Source organism: Chionomys nivalis, chromosome 9, assembly GCF_950005125.1.
Source record: "Chionomys nivalis chromosome 9, mChiNiv1.1, whole genome shotgun sequence".
In the NCBI taxonomy this organism is placed as follows: Eukaryota; Metazoa; Chordata; class Mammalia; order Rodentia; family Cricetidae; genus Chionomys; species Chionomys nivalis.
Genome location: NC_080094.1, coordinates 146,760 through 159,132, shown reverse-complemented (window position 1 = coordinate 159,132; position 12,373 = coordinate 146,760). Strand labels below are relative to the sequence as shown.

General features: G+C 42.7%; 1 protein-coding gene across 6 annotated transcripts in view; it reads left to right on the top strand.

Annotated features, from left to right (window-relative positions):
- Myt1 (myelin transcription factor 1) overlaps positions 1-4,249 on the top strand; it is a 61,947-nt gene extending 57,698 nt beyond the window's left edge. For 4 of the 6 annotated variants that reach the window (XM_057781294.1, XM_057781299.1, XM_057781296.1 and 1 more), the window contains 2 exons: positions 1,925-2,068; positions 2,419-4,249. In XM_057781294.1, the coding sequence (XP_057637277.1) occupies positions 1,925-2,068; positions 2,419-2,559 (285 nt within the window). In that variant the 3' untranslated portion in view covers positions 2,560-4,249. Of the gene's footprint in view, positions 1-1,924; positions 2,069-2,418 lie in introns of those variants that run through there. The other 2 variants (XR_009057741.1, XM_057781295.1) reach the window with 2 other exon arrangements.
- The last annotated feature ends 8,124 nt before the right edge of the window (positions 4,250-12,373 follow it).

The window sequence follows — 12,373 nt, the reverse complement described above, 5'->3', positions numbered from 1 at the left end:
TAACAGGGCTACTGCTGGCTGCTCAGTGGGTCTAGGGCAGAGCTGGTGTTATGTGAGTGTCCCCTAATGTGCGGAGAGAGAAAGGACAGGAAATGTACACAGAACACATCAAGGACAGAAAAGACAAACTGGAAAACAGCAGGCCCTTTTCTGGAGGCAGCAGTCATGATATGTTCCATTCCACATGTCTTGATCTAGTTTCTCCATGGGTTAATGCCATTTTGAGAGCTTGTGTATATATAGCACCAATCATGGAGTCAGGAAGAGCTTGTACTATATGTCCTGTACATAATGGCGTGTTCTCCCCCAGGATCACTGGAAGTGACAACAGGAGGGAAAGAGTCTTGTATCTGGGACCATCACCGTTTTTTACCTATGTCTTTGGATGAGACACAGTATAGTGTAGGTCATCTCTCAGAGTCCCCAGAGCCTTCATCCTTGTGATAGCACATCTTATTTCTCTATTTGCCAAAACCCATGTTTTTAGTCTTATTTTTGTTAAAGATTTAATTTTTGTTTTTAGTTGCATACATTTGATATGTCTGTATACGGGTTTGTGCACATTGCCCAGATGAGAGCTTTGAATCCCCAGGAGCTGAAGTTATAAGAGATTATGAACTGCCTGATATGTGTGCTGGGAACTGAATCTGGATCCTCTCCAAGAGCAATACATACTCTTAACTTCCGAGTCATCTCTCCAGCTCTTTAAATTTATTTATTTATTTATTTATTTATTTATTTATTTATTTATTTATTTAGTGTGTGTGTGTGTGTGTGTGTGTGTAAATGCCTATGGAGGTCAAAGATATCAGATATCCCTGGAACTAGTTACAGGCAGTATTGAGTCACATTATATAGGTGCTAGGATTCAAACTCAGGTCCTCTGAAAGAGTAGTAGCACTCTTTAGCTACTTAGCATCTCTCTTGCCTCAAGACTTATTTTTTAAAGAGCTTGGTGTGGTGGTACTTAGCTACGTAGAAGGTTGAGACAGGAGGACTGTTTGAGCTCATAGGTTTAAGAGAAGCCTGGACAATACAGAAAGATTACACCACCTTTAAACTACAAAAAACAAACAAACAAACAAACAAACAAAAAAACCTATCTTTGAAAGACTGATTACTTCTTTTTACTAGCATTTCTTTGGAATTTTTAACTTCCAAATTTCAGTGGAATGGCTAAAAGGGAAGGAGTGAGGTCTCTAGAACTAACCTTAGTCACCACTGGCAGAGCAGAGCACTCAGCCTTGCTCGCTGTCTCTGTCTCATGTCACAGATTGTCTTCCCATGAGTTCAGTCTTTTACTCCTTGAAGACATACAGTTAAAGTTGGGGCTGTCTTTTAACACTAGGAAACCCAGAAATAGCACAATCCTATGTAAGTTCACTGCCAGGGTGTAGAAGATGGAGAAATTTGTCTGTATAAAGCCTGAAGATGTGCCTGGAGCCTAGGCAGTCAGCTCACTGGTCTTTTGTGGGAGGAAAAGACTCAGAGGTAGGGGCAACCTAGCACCCAGAAGTTGAATGCAATTTTCCTTATCATACAAAAAGAAATAGAAAGCCTGACAAAGTAAGACCACAGCTGTAATGGGCAGAGATTGAGCTCAGGGTGCCTTGGAATCTGTGTTTTTCATCCCAGCACTAGAAGGGACAAGGCAGAGAAAGCCAGAGGTAGACTTAGGTACTTGGCATACCAGCTCCTTTCTCCTTTGGACAGAGGCTACTTCCAGAGGACCTTTTCTCTCTCCATTTAGGGATCAGGGCTCTACCATCTCTTTCCCTGGATGGGGTACCTCACAGCGAGCAGGACCAAGCCTCTTTCCCACTAATGAGCTTTGTCTTTTCCCAGAATATTGTGAGGCATGGCCAGTGGTTTCACAGCAATCCAGGGCCAAGGGAAGGTAGTATTTTCTATGTCTCTACAACAGATCTCTTCCATGGAGAAGAACTTGAAGAACATTGAGGAGGAGAACAAGCTCATTGAGGAGCAGAATGAGGCCCTATTTCTGGAATTGTCCGGACTGAGCCAGGCTCTCATCCAAAGTCTTGCCAATATCCGCCTTCCACACATGGTAGGCAGCAAATCACCTGTGGGTATTACAGATGAGCTGGCAGCTACCCTAGGGACAGTTCAAGGGTAGGAAGAGTGGGTATACCTCACGGCTCTGTTTATGAGTCCTGAGGGAAGGATCCTGTGTGGATAGTGCCATCCCCTTGGTAGTGTTCTCAGTGCTCTGGTAGGGTAGGTGTAGGTCCTGAGTAGCTCATGAATTGGTATAATGGGGTTTCAATGATGGTGAGTCTTGTTATGATTTTTGGTTTTGGCAGGGGTGTATTAGACCTGGGATTGAGGCTTTCCAACTAGTTTCTACTATGTGGGGTCCATTCTAGTAAGGCCTGCTAACCTGGTTCTATTCTCTAGGAGCCAATATGTGAACAGAATTTTGACGCCTATGTGAACACCCTCACTGACATGTACTCCAATCAGGATTGCTACCAGAACCCGGAGAACAAAGGCCTTCTGGAAACGATCAAGCAAGCTGTGAGGGGCATTCAGGTTTAGGCTGCACTGCGCAGAGGAGTCTCCACTCAGCTTCTCACAGTGGGACTTCTGACTTACAGCTACTTCTAACTGGCACCGCCTGGGTGGAGCCTTGGGCAGCTTACCCAAAGGGAAGCCTGGAAATCAGAGTCTCCTATGATGTCCTCATTAGGCCCAGGCATGAAGACCTCTCTACATGGATGTCTGGTGACACTGAAGTATTACAAAGTGATTTATTTTTGCTTTTTGAAAGAAATCTGAAGAGCAGCTCAAAGTCTCCAGTGGAAGCTCATGGACAAGGTTCTCAGGGAAGTTTTGGAGTTTGCAGCCACAGTATTCCATTGTCTGTCGAGATGGGGAGGGCAGCCATGGACTTGGTGGGTGTTAGTCTCAGCAGGAGGGCATGCCTAGGATTCTGGAAATGCTCACTGAGGCCCATGTGGCAAGTATGTTTTGTGTTTTCATTTAATTCAGCTTTGTGTTAAAGGTGCACAATGATCTGCTTCAGAGGTGAATCTAGGGACAGGCCTTCCAGATGGCAGTCTACACAGTTGATGGGCATCATAGAAAGTTAGCTGAAGGTATTTTTCACTTGGAGGCCCTGGAAATCAGCCACTTGCCTGGGAAGCAGATGCCTGTAAACCGTGCAGACCAGCTTCCTCCTGGCTCCAGTCTTTAAACCCCTGGCCTGGGCTCTAAGCCCAGGACCACTGGGCCAGGCCTCTTCTGTCTGTGTTTCCACCCAGGTGCTAGACCAACCATTGTTATCTTTTCCTGTGTAGGCTTGCTCTCTGTACCCAAGGTGACTAAAGTGGGGACAATGAGATCAGAGGTTGATTGTTAATGGGAGACCACCAAGATTTCACTTCTTTTTAGATCCATTCAAGATGTGAAAAGGGTAACTTTTAATTTAATGTGTTAAAAACACAATGTTCTTACTGTGTAAATAGAGTCCAAGTCAATTGTGACTGCAATTCCAAATTAGTATTTAAAAGTAGAGAAATTGCACTTCCTGGAAGACACTGAAAGTAGCTAGTTTATTCTGTAAATTATTTAATTTTGTCATGATATAAGTATTTATATTCATACCCTCTTATGTTAAATGTTTGGTATTTATTATTTTTATTTATTAATTTTATACTATTTCAACTAGACTACACACTTGGGCACCATAAGAGTTACATAAGTTAAATCAAAACAAAAACATTTATTTGACTATAAGATAGGCCACAAAGAATCTTGATATAACTCCTAGTTATAATTTTGATGCAACTGAGTTATTTTATATATATTTTGTTATTTATTCTTTTAATAATGGAATTTTTTAAAAAAGTATTTTGTAACTGAGGAATTTTGATAATTTGGGTTTTCTCCCCATTGGTCCAGCAGAGAGAAAGGTGTTCTGGTTTTCTTTTTCCCTTTGAGTTCCTTTTGTCAGGCCAATAATAGCAAATGGAATTCTGTATTTATTATTATTTACGTGTAGTGCAGATGTGTGTGTTCTGGTGTTTCTTGTGTTGCATTTGTGGAGGTTCTTATGGATGATTCATGTTGCTGTGAGGAAGTGCTGGCCATGATCAGTTCTAGGTAGCTGCCTGGACTCACTGGCCAAGCTGCCCAGGACCTTGATACCCCAATACTGTGACCCTCCTTCCTCAGGAAACACGTTGGACCCACAGTACTTCGTGGTGTGTTTGGAGGGTGATTTCTAATAAAAGTCTCACTGTGCATAGGTGCTATGGTCTGTGAGGAGGCTGCTACTCTGCTCCCTGTGTTTCAGGGAGTACTGTGTGGGTGGGCATGGTAAGAAGGCTCTTTTAAGTCTTTCTATGGTACTAATGTGGATCAGCCAACACTTCTGCTGGACCTGCCTTCCCCAAAGTGTGGTTCTTCAAGGTCTAATTCACTGCATCCTACCTTTCCCCCACAAGCCAGGCATGTCCAAATTAAGTTTTTTTTTTTCACCCAGGAGTTTTCTCTTATATTGAGGAAGAAACAGTCATCCTGTCTGAGTTGCTAGATTAGAGGTGTGCAGGTGTGCAGTGTCCCTGTGCTTCCACACCGTCTTTCTTAGCCATGAGCGGACGAGAGCTTAGACATTCTGGAGGGAGGCAGAGGTAATAACTGAGTTAGAAGGTGAAGGAAGAGAGCTCTATGATGGCCTCAGAGCTATTAGATCTAGCCATGCCTGAACACAGTCTACTCTTGAACTTCCTGTATGTGAGGCAGTGGGTTCCTTTTATTTGTTTTAGCGCATGTGTTTTGACTTGTTTTGCCCTTCAGATTCACTTTTCCACTGTTGCACTTTGGTGACAGGTGGATTTCTAGTTTTCCCAAGTTCAGATTTCCATTTAAGGCAAGTCAGATTCAACCAGACCTCTTTAGGAATGTTGCCTAGAGGTCTTATGATATATAGGCAGAACCCATCTTCCCTGACAAATTCTTAGAAACTCTGGGATTTATTTCCAGCTTCTATTCCAGTCAGGTAAGACCCTGGGTGCTGGGGCCATATACCAGTGGACCATGCAGAATCTGCATAACTGTGAGGAAGAACTCCTGGGGATTTCTTTTGCCAAGGCTATACCATGGATAGTAGTGGTCTGGGGTTGCAACCCTTCATGTGAACATAGGTGTTATGGCATGGGCCAGGGTGTGGACAAGCAGAGCATCTCTGATGCAAACTGAGCTCATCCTAGGTTCTGAAAACTGGGGACAGTAATGGTCGTTGATGGAGTAAAAGAGGAGAGGGTGTTGCCAGAACTCCGATGTGACTGCCCACAGAGGTAAGTAGCTGAGACTAGAACCATGGAAGAATGAGATGCCATCAGAGGAAAGGCCCACATCTGCCCTCATGTGAAAACGACAGCCTTGTGTTTGGGTCATTAACCCTGTTCTATCATTGCCCACAGTTTTCTTTCTTTTTATTTTGAAGGATTGTTTAGCCTGTCATACACCATTGAAAAACTGCATGTCAGGGAACTGCCCACCTCATTATCCAACCTAGAACCTCTTCTTAATCATACACAGCGCGAACAACTGGCCCAGGAAACACAAAAGGTTTACTTAAAAGAACTTCCAAATAATTCCAAAGAGCTGGAATGCCAAAAATCACCAAAGTGTGTAAAAGCAGTTTATGAAGGACAAGAGTTCATCCTTAGTGAGTTTTGTTAAGATCTGATGACACATCTATCTGTTTTTGGTCTTTGTGGAGCTTTCAAGCACTATATATAACTAAGAATACAATGTAGGGAGTGGAAGACTCCAGAGGTTACTGTCACAGCTGTAGTGGGTATGTGTGCATGGGTCACAGAGGACTTTAGAAGTAGGAGACTTGTGAACAACTAAGGAAAGAACAATACCTAGTCTCAGACTCTAAATGGAGTCATGGTCTGTCTGATGCACAACTACCTTTAGCAGGAGCTCCAGCCCAGGGCTGACCAGTTGGCTGCCATGATAGTATGATCAAATTTTTCTTTAACTTCCCTAAGATGGGTGGTTGTTAAGACTTCTAATGGAGGCCATGTTTGGGATCTGGCTAGTGGTTTGTCATACAGAGAGTTCTTAGAAAGGGAAATCCTAGAGAAGACAACTCTTTCTTTTTAAAGAGGTTCAAGTGTTTGGAGAATTGTTTTGATCCTATAGATCTTTTGGAGTTTTTCACACTCTGCTCTTCTAGTTCCAGGATTTGGAGGAACTGGGAGCCTCACCTAGGGCTCCCAATCCTTTGTGTCTTTTAAATTAAAGTGCTCAGCTTTGGACACTGCAATATTCTGGGATCTTGATGGTTAAGCCCACTGGACTCAGCAGGCCTGGACCTGGACAGGGTTCTACAGGGCAAACAGGGACCATGGGTATTTCCAGGGTGTTAAAAAGATACACAACCCCACAGTTGGTAGTGGCATGAGAGGCTCAACACTGGGAGGACGCTGTCTCTTGCTTAGAGGGACTGGCCAGTCCACTAGTCTGCTGGGTGCTGGGAGGACGAGTTGTCTTGAAGTCACAGCAGATGTCCTCTAGAATTCATTTTGGTGATTTCTTCCCATAGTGAAGCCTTTCCTCCCAACATGTAAATATTCTCTTACTCTTTCAAGAGAATAAACTTTTAGTTTCTCTACAGGGGAGGGACCATTCTGCAGTTGTGGTTGGGGCCTGGGGGTCTGCAACTTCTGAAAACATTTGCCAATATCATCTTTGTTTGAACACTTGCACATCTCCGGCAGAGCCTAGTCCTGCCAGTTCTTGGTGTGGGGGTGGAGGATTTAAAGGCTAGATTGTGTTGGTTCTGAGCTTCCTATACCATGGCTAGAATTCAGCATTTTGAGCCATTTGACTCCCACTGAAAAGTTTTCTTGCCTCTGAATACATTATTGCCTCTTCTCCCACATCCCCATCCCCGAAAATTTATGCCTTAAAATTGTTATTTAAGCTGGGTGATAATGGCATATGCCTTTAATCCAAGCACTTGGGAGGCAGAGACAGCTGAATTTCAGGCCAACTTGGTCTGCAGAATGAGTTCTAGGGCAAACCAAACAAACAAAGCTGTTACTAGATGAGTTTTGAGAGGGACTAGAAAAAACACATTTGAACATCTGCACTCTCTGTCTCTCCAACTGGGTGCTGTGCTCAAGGCCACCAGCAGGAGACTACTCTCTACACAGAAAGAAATCATCTCAGTATGAGATCAGCACCTGCATGACTGACTAGCCTCAGGCTTAGGAGAACTTGCCAATTAACAACTAATAAGTGTCCCATTGAGGGCTGATATAGCACAGGAGTGAAAGGGTTCCTACTAATTGTTAACCTTATAATGAAGATGGAGTCTACTACACAGGGTTTCAATCTCCATGCGCTTCCCTTTGCTATGCCTAAAAGGAGGTAGAGTATGGACTTTGTCAATAAGAGCTTCAGAATAAGTTAAAGATAGTAGAACCCATAGGACCCTTTATTCATGATTGAGGATATCTCAGCCAGTCTGAGGCTGCTAACTTGACAGAGCAGTGCTCCTGGCTGTCCTTCCTGGCTTCTGTAGTCCCTGTCACAACTGCTTTCTCTGTGTCTGTAATAAGCAGACAAGCCAGAGTGCTGACTTATCTGAAGCCTGACTGCTCTTTCTTCCCCACCCATACCCTAGCTGCCCTTTAACGCTGCTCCTTGGGGGCTTCCCTCAGCCCACATTTGGGCCTTCTCCTCATTCCTGTGTTTGATGTCTGCAGCTGAGTGGAGAACTCAATACATCCCCCAAGGCTACTTATCTCAGTTCTGACACCTTTTGAAGTTCTACTTGGATATTTCACACCCCCAGTGACAGAGCAGCCCACTAGCTGCTCCAAGTCTGAACCTCCCTGGGCTCAGTAAGTCACCAGTTTATCAGCTCCTAATCCCCACTCATTAAAGATCTCATGGCCACATCAGAGTTGCCAAAATGGATCATCACTGTGTCTCCTTGAAACACCTATCTAGTAGCATTGCTATCTATATTGCCAACCATCAAATGGTCCCAAAGAGGGCAAGTGTATAGAGAGGAGGAAGAATGGATAGTTATTTGGGCCCTTATTTAGGCAACACATGAACATGTGTACTAGGGTATGAGCTGTGCCCTGCACACATTGTGGACAGAGTAACCCCCTCCCTATGACAGTTATGACAGTTGGTCAAAGTATCTATTTGTGATGGTTTGGGCTTCTGAAGGCTGGCTGTAGTTGTAGCCCTGCAAACCATTGCAGGTCTGAAAGGATATACCCAGAACTCACAAAGTTGGAGTATGTAGTACAACTTCACTCCCTATGAAGTCACTCCAGAACACCCATTAACATCAAGATAAGAGGCTTTACAGTGGCAGTGGAGTGGGGCATGGGTAGCCTTGCTTTCTTCACAAGAGTCCAGGGAGAAAAGACTGAACAGGATAGTGTTACCACATTCCTAGCACCTGCAAATGAGTGTGCCTCATTGTACCTACTCATGCCTGCCCTAAGAGTATCTTCTGCCAATTGGACACATTATTACTTGTTTCTTTAATACCCTGTCAAGTACGTTTTCCTTTTCTTTAACTCTATCATATCTCTATAGAAGTTCAAACAGAAGAAGGCAATATGATAATGTTTAGGACTGAAAATGGTGAGGGGAGAAAAGACCAAGCAGAAGTCCTGGAAAGTTCCATGTGGAACCCTCAGCCCCACTGCTTTGGAATCCTTGACCCCCCTCAGGCACCAAGCCTCAGCCCTGAGAAGAATGGAGAGAACTATAGATTGAGTCTGAACGGAGTCATTTTACCTGCACGGGCCCCTGCCATCTCTCAACTACTTGTGATATAGGCAGTGAGATTGTCCCATTTACAGATGGGGAAATTGTGGCCCAGTATACTTCTCTGAGTTGTATAAGACTGGTTGTGTTGACAAGATTTGCCAGTAGGCTTTCACTCTGAGACTGGTGCCTTAGATGACATGCAGTAATGGACACTAGAGATCATTTATTAAGAGAAGGGATGCTGCCCAATCAGCTGGATCTTCACAGGGTCATCAAACAAAGTTGGTGTCCAAGAGGCCAGAGAAAAGGGGCTTGCAATGAATCCCAGGTTAGTAGAAGAAGATATAGAGCTTACAGGTGACTTTCTCTAGTCTCAGGAAATCTATACACTTTCTAGATAACCTTCAGGTGCCGAAGGAGTGGACAGGCCGATTCCATTGTTTTTTTGGGTCCAAAGCAGATTACCATTATAGGTAGATAGCACACAGCACTAAGTGAATGGAGGGAGAGAAAGTTTAGTGAACTTCAGTACTAGCCTTAAGTCACTGGAAATATCTGGGTGAGTGCTGGGACAAGGATTGGGAAAATGTACATGGAGGCTCATCACACAAATGCTATCCCTGGATTGCTTGTGCAGAGCCAACTTGGAGTTGGTCTCTCAAGACCTGGCAGATACCCAGGTATCTCTTTCTGTGCTTGGGCACCTCTGCCTTTCACAGTCAGTGGCCGAAGGTCACTCACCATAGAAAGAACATGCCCAGCTTGTTTTACTGTCTCTGCATTTCCCATCTATGCTTGACTAGAGTACACCTGGTTTTTAATGATACCAGGTATCTATGACTACAGCTGTCACGTGGGCTTGGAACCACCACACAAGGCTGTCCTATTTATACCCAAAGACCTAGCTGATACCCATAGGTGTCCACTGTGGGAGTCATATATTGCTGCCACTTCTCCTAACTTTTCTGGGGCTAGCATCAGTTACTGTTTCCAGCAGAGCTTTTTACTTCCAGGGAACCTCCTCTTGAGTTTCTCTCTTGAGTTCATAAGAGACAACGAGGAGTGAATACTGGCAGAGGCTGGTTCAGGAGAAGCAGAATCTTGAGCTGACAATATTAGTAATGCCAGAGACCTTGGGTTCCACCTCCTAAAAGTGTCCCTCCTCAGGGTAGTTCCACCCAGGAGTTTTTGTAGATGGCGTTTGTAAGGGCCCCATGTCAGCAGGGTTTCAGCTGTGAACATATAGTCCTTGTACAGGCCCAGCCATGATGACACCAAACTGATACTTTCAGACATTTTCCAGGGCCCATGTAAGACTAATTATTAGAAAAAAATTAGTTTTAGGATGAGAAATTATTTTGAAGTCCTTCCTTTCACAACCATTCCACACATATATTTCTAAATATGCATCTTCATGTAGTAGCTGTGTAGTGAGCAGCAGAGAGACTTTGGTACCTGTCTGAAGGCTCTTCATTTCTTTTAAAGAAAGAAACAAACAAAAACAAAACAAAACAAAAAAAACTGAGGAAGAAATTCCTTCCTTCTTCCCTCCAATTCAGCTGTACAATGGTGACACCTTGTGGCAGATTTTGTATCTTGTCATATTTCTGGTCCCAGCTTTGACTCTCCTTAGTAAGATTCTTAGGATTCTGCTACCCACCTCCAGGGTGGCACCGATAAAGCCAAGCAACATTTCATTCGTGTGGGTAAGCATCCAGAGGACAAAACACTAAGCCTAAGGCAAAAGCACTCAGAAGAGACATCAGAAGGGTCAGTAGGGAAGAAGCTGAGGACAGGGGGGTTGCCACAGGGATAAGACTTTAGGCAGTATGAGACATATCACCTATTGGGTTTCCAGTAGTCAGCACCAAAACTGCCTCCCCATTACCAAGTACTGAGAAGGGCAAAACTATACAGATACTGACTGATGTTCAGATACAGAACACCTCAATAGCAGGGTTTCTGGTTGTCAAATTCCCATTGGATCAAAACCGTTAACCAATATTGTAATTGCTAAAGCAATACTTGACCATTATAAAAACAACCACAACAGAGATAAATAAGTAAGAAGTAGTATCCCTAGCTAGTTCTGAGTTGCAAGAAAAGAACTGTCTCTCATGTTTAACCCTGAGGTTCCTATATCTGTCCTTCTTTTGTGTACATCTTTAGTTTCATCTGGATCAGTGGGTTTCATGCTTGAAAAAAAAACTTTATTTCACACTTTGTAGATCTGCTATGAGTTCTTTTTATGTCTTTTAATGAGTTTTCTATTCTAACAGGTATATATTTATATATTATGAGATTTTAGATGTTTAGAAATTTTCTAATTAAAAAAAGCAATAAATTTCAAATTTGAGAGTTTTATAATTATAGATAATTTCAGCAGAAAATAGTTCCATGGACCCCCCACCTTCTGTACAGATTCTTTTGATCTTAATAGCTTACATTATTATACAATGTTAAAATTGATATCAATATATACTACTATGAACTAAAGCCTATAGTTTACCCTCAGTTTCACTCTTGAGACTGAACATTATGTGTTTTTTGTGGTGCTGGGGCCTTGATTAAGTTAGGGAAGTACTTGCTCTACCACTGACATACATCCATAATCTCCTGGGTTTTGACAAATGCTAATTACATGTTCCTACTATTACAATATAATACAGCATCATTCACAGTCCTAAAAGTCTTTCATGCTCTACCGTGTCCCTTGCAATCACTGAACTTTGTAGTATTTTTACAATTTTTACCTTTTCACAGTGTCATATCATTGGGATCCTATAATACATAATATAGCTTTTCCATAAGGTTTTCTTTCATTTAGAAGTAAGTACTTGGGAGTTGGACATATAGCTCAGTTGGTAAAGTGCCTGCCATGCAAACATGAGGACCTCAGGTCAGATTTCCCAGCATTCACATAGAAAGTTTGGCATGGTACAGAGCTGGGAATTGAAGACAGGAGGATCCCTGGGGCTTGCTAGGTTATGCTCCACGTTTAAGGGGAAATACTTGTTTCAAAAAATAAGGTAGAGAGAAATAAAATAAGATATTAAACATTGACTTCTTGTCTCTACATGTATGTAGACATATGCTCATGTGTACCTATTTACATATATGTGGACACACACAAGCACATATACATGAAAACACAACACAACACACACACATACACACGCACCAAATTAAAAAAAAGTAAAAAAAAATTGGTTGCTTCCAACGTTTGGGGATTACACATGAGGCCGTTATACTTCCTACATGCTGTTTCTTGTGTACAGTAGTAAGTATCTAGGAACTTAAATGCTGATTTTTTTTAAGTCTTATGTAGCCTTGAATAGTCTTATATAGTTCTAGCTAGTCTTCAACTTATTACATAGCCAAAGTATGACCTTGAACTCCTCATCCTCCTTTCTCTACCGCCAAGTGCTGGAATTACAGTTGTGTGCCATCACATAAGACTTTGTTTAGTTCAGTAAGAAACTGTCAAAGTATTCTCCAAAGTTGCTTTATTATTGTTCATTCCCACCAGCAATGAAGGAGATGTGCTGTTGCTCTATGTCTTCACCGCAGCTGGTGAATTTAAGTTTTATAA